The sequence below is a fragment of the Lolium perenne genome, chromosome 4, assembly GCF_019359855.2.
Source record: "Lolium perenne isolate Kyuss_39 chromosome 4, Kyuss_2.0, whole genome shotgun sequence".
NCBI lineage: Eukaryota > Viridiplantae > Streptophyta > Magnoliopsida > Poales > Poaceae > Lolium > Lolium perenne.
In genome coordinates, this window is record NC_067247.2 from 380,355,694 (window position 1) to 380,361,642 (window position 5,949).

Consider the following 5,949-nt stretch of genomic DNA (forward strand, 5'->3'; position numbering starts at 1 on the left):
ACCACCGCATGCTTGAACGCAGAGGAGCATGATCTGACCTAGCCCGCTCCGACCTGTAACCAGCAAAATCGTTAGAACGCGTACATGTGGTGGACGGCGACCGAGCCTCCCAAAAACGTGACGCCGGCGTTGGGAACCCATAACCGTCTAGAAATCCTACGCGAGCTCTTCGTCATTCCTGTGCCCACACCTTGCGACCGTCTACCATCCATAGTCCGTCGAAGCCTCATCAAGAACATCCAGAGGGGCTTCGAACGGAAACTTGGAAGCACAAGACTCACCGAAGGATCCGTTCGTGTCCTCCACGAGAACCGAGAACCTAGACCCCTCCGGTGAAGAACGCCCATAGGTCGTCGAGGCTGAGCACGTCAGAAAAGCCTCCCATAACGATTGTGAGGCCACGGCCGAGACTGGCGCTGGCAATTGCCTCACGTGGAGGATGAAAATGGCGTGGTAACTGATTTTAAATTGTTGCTCCTTATGATCAGAAACATTGGAAACATTGGCTTAAAGTTCAGAAAATAATGGATGGTGAGTTGAATATTGGTGATATGAATTATGGTGAAATCCCTAAGGTTTTTGGTGAGGTGAATAATTGATCTGCTGTCTTGGTGACAGATGAGCAATTCAAGTCTAAAAAAGATCCATATATCTCAGAAAGTTGCACTTCCTTCTTGCTGAGAAAAAGAAATACTCCGTGTACGTGTTTGTCAAAGTTTAAGGTCAAGACACCGTGTTTTCACTTAATTTTCCCTGCAACCTCTCTCCCAACTAGACTCATTTCTTTTCTGCATTTTCCTCTTCGCTCCCACAGCTATATAAACCCAACTAGACTCTACTCTCCGAATCATCACTCCCGCCACAATCTCCTCTACAGTGCTGTCTTCCGCCACTCCTGCTCCTCTACTAGCAGTCTAGTACGCATAGCCAGATCAGCTAGCTCCACCACTTCCTCGCACCACCACCATCACTCCAAGCCGAATTCTCAAGTCATGGACCAGCTCCAGAAGCGCCCGGCCAACTACGTGCCGCTGAGCCCCATCACCTTCCTGCCCCGCGCCAATGCCGTCTACGGCGACCGCACCTCCGTCGTCTACCACCGCGTGAAGTTCACCTGGCGCCAGACGCACGAACGCTGCCGCCGCCTCGCATCCTCCCTCGTCCGCACCCTCGGCCTCCGCAGGAACGACGTCGTCTCCGTCCTCGCCCCAAACGTGCCCGCCATGTACGAGATGCACTTCGCCGTCCCCATGGCCGGCGCCGTCCTCAACACCGTCAACACCCGCCTCGACGCCAAGGCCGTCGCCGCCATCCTGCGCCACGCCGAGGCCAAGCTCTTCTTCGTCGACTGGGAGTACGTGCGCCTAGCCAGTGACGCGCTCCAGCTCCTCGCCGACTCCGGCGCGCCCGTCCCGCTCGTCGCCGTCATCGACGACCTCGACCGCCCCACGGGGGTCCGGCTCGGCGAGCTCGAGTACGAGGCGCTCGTCGCGCACGGCGACCCCAACGTAGAGCTCCCGCAGCTCGAGGACGAGTGGGACGCCGTCACGCTAAACTACACCTCCGGCACCACGTCTGCCCCCAAGGGCGTCGTCTACAGCCACCGCGGCGCCTACCTCAGCACCACCAGCCTGCTCATGGCCTGGGAGATGGGCGCCGAGCCCGTCTACCTCTGGACGCTCCCCATGTTCCACTGCAACGGCTGGACCTTCACCTGGGGCGTCGCCGCACGCGGCGGCGTCAACGTCTGCATCCGCGAGAACCGCCCCGCCGAGGTCTACCGCGCCATCGCGCGCCACAACGTCACCCACATGTGCTGCGCGCCCGTCGTCTTCAACATCCTGCTAGAGGGCGGCGGCGACACCGCGCGGCTCGGCGCGCCGGTGCACGTCCTCACCGGCGGCGCGCCGCCGCCGGCCGCGCTGCTGGAGCGGGTCGAGCGCATCGGGTTCCACATCACCCACGCCTACGGCCTCACGGAGGCAACCGGGCCCGCGCTCGCCTGCGAGTGGCGCGCGCAGTGGGACAAGCTCCCGCTCTCGGACCGCGCGCGCCTCAAGGCCCGCCAGGGCGTTAGCGTGCTCTCCCTCGCCGACGCCGACGTCGTCACCGACGACGACAAGATGGCCAGGGTGCCGCACGACGGGAAGTCCCTCGGCGAGATCGTGCTCCGCGGCAGCAGCGTCATGAAGGGCTACCTCAACAACCCGGAGGCCAACGAGGCGGCGTTCCGGGGCGGCTGGTTCATGACGGGCGACGTGGGCGTGGTGCACCCGGACGGGTACATCGAGATCAAGGACAGGTCCAAGGACGTTATCATCTCCGGCGGCGAGAACATCTGCAGCAAGGAGGTGGAGGAGGTCCTCTTCCGCCACCCGGACATCGCCGACGCGGCGGTCGTCGCCATGCCGCACCCGCACTGGGGCGAGACGCCCTGCGCCTTCGTCGTCGCCAGGAACAAGGCGGCCGGGGTATGCGAGGACGACGTCGTGGCCTTCTGCCGCAAGCACATGGCGCATTTCATGGTGCCCAAGAAGGTGGTGGTCTACGGTGTGCTCCCGAGGAACGCGCTCGGCAAGGTCGAGAAGGTCAAGCTGCGGGACGAGGCACGGAAGCTGGCGCCGCCGGCGCAGAAGACCAAGGCGACTAAGGCCACCAAGACGACGGTCAGCGGTGGCCGCCGGGGCGAGCAGCCGGTAGCGCATGTCATGGCCATATCAAGGCTATAGGCCGGGCTCGTGATCAGGTAAATCAAATGGTCCACGCGTTGGCAAAAAGTAGGAAATTGGCATCATGCATATGGGCGCCAACTTTGCAGAAATAAGCAAGAAGTGCGTTTAAAATAGTACCTTTATTTTTTTTCTTTTTAGAACGAACAAGGTCAGTATTAGTTGTGCCAAATTGTTCTTTACCCATCTTTCTCTTCAGTTTTCGATAATTTGGAACTTCTAGACGAACTTATACATGTGTAAATTGGTTCCAAATTTGTAATCTGGAACTCATATGTGTGTATATTGTAAATATGTTGTGTGCAAGGAAATTATTTCTGTCGAACTCTTCTGATCATGATCTGATATGTGTTGTTCCCCTCTTGAATCAAGAAGCTGGCAATCTGCAGCTGTACGCACGCTCACTCACTTAGATCATCATTAAACCGTTGATTTCCGCTTGTGAACATGATCGACGACAACCCATAGGTCTTATTAAAAGGGAATCAACTACTCCTACTGAACACCATTATCTTAATTGGCCGTGTTGATGGCGGTTTCCTTGTCATGTTGACAATGGCCATCCTTTTTCTCTTATTGTCTTACACTATTACGAGCTGAGATGCAGAGGAGACGAGAATATTCGTTGAGTAAGGACAGAGGTGTGCGCTGGAGCAACTCTGATATATTGTATCATCGCCATGATAGTGGTTCTCGTGTTTCTCATGTCCAAGCTTGTTGCCCCGTTGTATGAGCTTAATTTGTTTGCTTGCGAAACCAACTTTTTATTGGGTAAGTCTTGTGAAATTTCAAAAAAGTATGAAAAAAGGACAAGGTCTGTATATCTTTTACCGTCTTGTGACATTATAACAAAATATAGGGAGAATCTAGGAGGCCCTCAGGTGTTTTCCAATTCGTCAAAACTAGATTTTTCTTTCAATCAACAAGATGATACATGTATTTTGATCGTTTACTATTTAATAAAGAATCAAACTTATATATGTAATTTACACTGTATATACAATTAAATTCTTGTAATTATACGGTTACTAAGTTGATGGTTTACTAATGTACATGCAAATGCTAATTCAAAAAAATACTACTAGTCTAAATGTGCTGTAATTTGCCCTAAAATAAGGATTTTCACAACAAAGAAAGTGGTACAACAAATCTACCGTCAGGGCTGGCCGGACGGTCCTAGGATTTTTTGTGCCCATGACGAGATTAAAACTCAAGGCCATTAATATATAGACATCACAGCGTGAGTAAAATAGGCTTTCAATAATACTTAAATGCATCCAACAGAGTAGCACAAATTTGGTTGGTTTTCTCGCAACCCCGCTGTCCTTGGCCAATCCATTGCAGATGTTGCGCAGCCTATGGTTATCGCCGCTCCTGGCCAATCCGTCTCTGCCGAGTGTGGCGTATCCATGGAGTTGGAATAGGTCGACCATGTCTCCACGCAAGCTCTTTCCATCATAGGAGCATCGGAACAGGCGGTGGCATCATCGTTCCCTTCCCATCCCGAGGAAGCAATGGTGGCTTTAATACGTACAAGGTATTGTTTGCCCTTTTTCTTAATGTGAATGAGGTTTGGGATATATGCTTGTGTGTTTACATAATTTCATTTCAAATTCGTAGTCTCGTGAAGAAATGCAGAAAAATTGAGCTCGAGTGGACCGAGGATGAGTAGAATGCATTGTATTTCGGATGGAATGCTTAAGTTCTTCTTGAAGAGGCATTGTACTTTTAGAGTGGAAAGCAATTGTTTGATGGGTTTTGGCAACAAAATCATGAGCGTTTTAACAATTCCAACCCAAGTAGAGAAGCTAGATCACTAGCATCACCTTTAATTAGGTGGCACGTTCTTGTTATGCATACTAGTGTCGGCTAGGTTTGATCAAGTGGAGAAGGTAGAGCACCATGATCTATGTAATCTATTATGCAGATGGACAAAAATTTAGATCGCCCATATCAGGTGAGATTAATTATTTTGAAGACAGTGTAATGTGGAAGTGGTCGAAAGATGTAGTATTGGCATTATGAGACTAACCGCTCTGATATCATGTAAAAGTTGTAAAATCCTAATTTATGTTGTTGTGTTAAGATTCTCAAGGAGTTCATATAAAGATACAGGAGGAAGAGACTTATAGTACAGGATAATCGAGAGTCAATCTAACTCATCCGGTATACTATGCTAACATACCACTCACCTGTCACCATGGACGGATCCACCATGGGTCATGCGGGTGCATATAAACACCCAAATTTTTCTCAAAAAATTGCTTATACATAATGTATATTGTTCATGTATCCTAATGGTATTTTAAAGTACGACTAGTTCACATTTTCTATTCTAAATTGGGACCAAATTATGAATTAGCAAATACTCCCCATCCACAAGTATACTTTTAACTTTTTTTCTAAGTCAATCCTACTAAAATTTGATAGACTTTATAGGAAAATATAATATCATTTATGACACTAAATTAGTATAGTGAGATCCATTTAATGTGTAGTTCCATAATATATCACTTTGATGTCATGTGTTCTTAATTTTTTCTACAAAGTTAGTTAAAATTTAAAAAGTCTGACTTATGACCAAGGCTAGATATTACACTTATTAGACTTCATACATCGACGACATGTGACCCAACAAGCATGCCCTGTCAACTAGCCGAGACAACCTGCCCATACTGAGCGATGGCAAAGCGGTGACAAACCTATGCTTGCGAAGAAAAAAGAGGAACGCCAAGTGATCAATGTTATCAAAACGAGTAGCGACCAATGACCAACATCGTCAAACTAAGAACCAACCCAACGCTAGGCGGTGCCCCATGGCGCCAATGTCGCTCGCGCTGGGCTAAGCAGAGAAGGGAAATAAGAAAGCCGATGGGCTGATAGCGGTAGGGGCGGAGGGAAGTCGTGCATCTTCGAAGCTATGATAGATCATATTGGCGTATTGTAATTTCTTTTGGTTTTTACATGTTTTTCAACCTTTTGAGATATTGTTGCTACAATGGCCGATTTGTACTTTTAATGTGGTGAAGGGATGGGCCATTTTTCAATTTTTCACCTTTATTTTTTTTATGGTTGAAATTTGAACACCTAAAGTTAAATTTTTGGATCGGCCCCTGCCTGTCATCCAACCAAGAGCTCACGGATCACGTGACAACCGACAATTGACAAGCTAGCCCGGACGGTGTTCATATATGAACGCACACGTAAATCCAAAGGTCCA

General features: G+C 49.5%; 1 protein-coding gene across 1 annotated transcript; it reads left to right on the plus strand.

The window, feature by feature from the left end:
- The first annotated feature begins 859 nt into the window (after positions 1–859).
- Positions 860–3,069, plus strand: LOC127297212 (trans-cinnamate:CoA ligase, peroxisomal). The gene has a single exon (XM_051327512.2). The coding sequence runs from the start codon at positions 993–995 to the stop codon at positions 2,727–2,729; it is 1,737 nt and encodes a 578-aa protein (XP_051183472.1). The 5' UTR covers positions 860–992; the 3' UTR covers positions 2,730–3,069.
- The last annotated feature ends 2,880 nt before the right edge of the window (positions 3,070–5,949 follow it).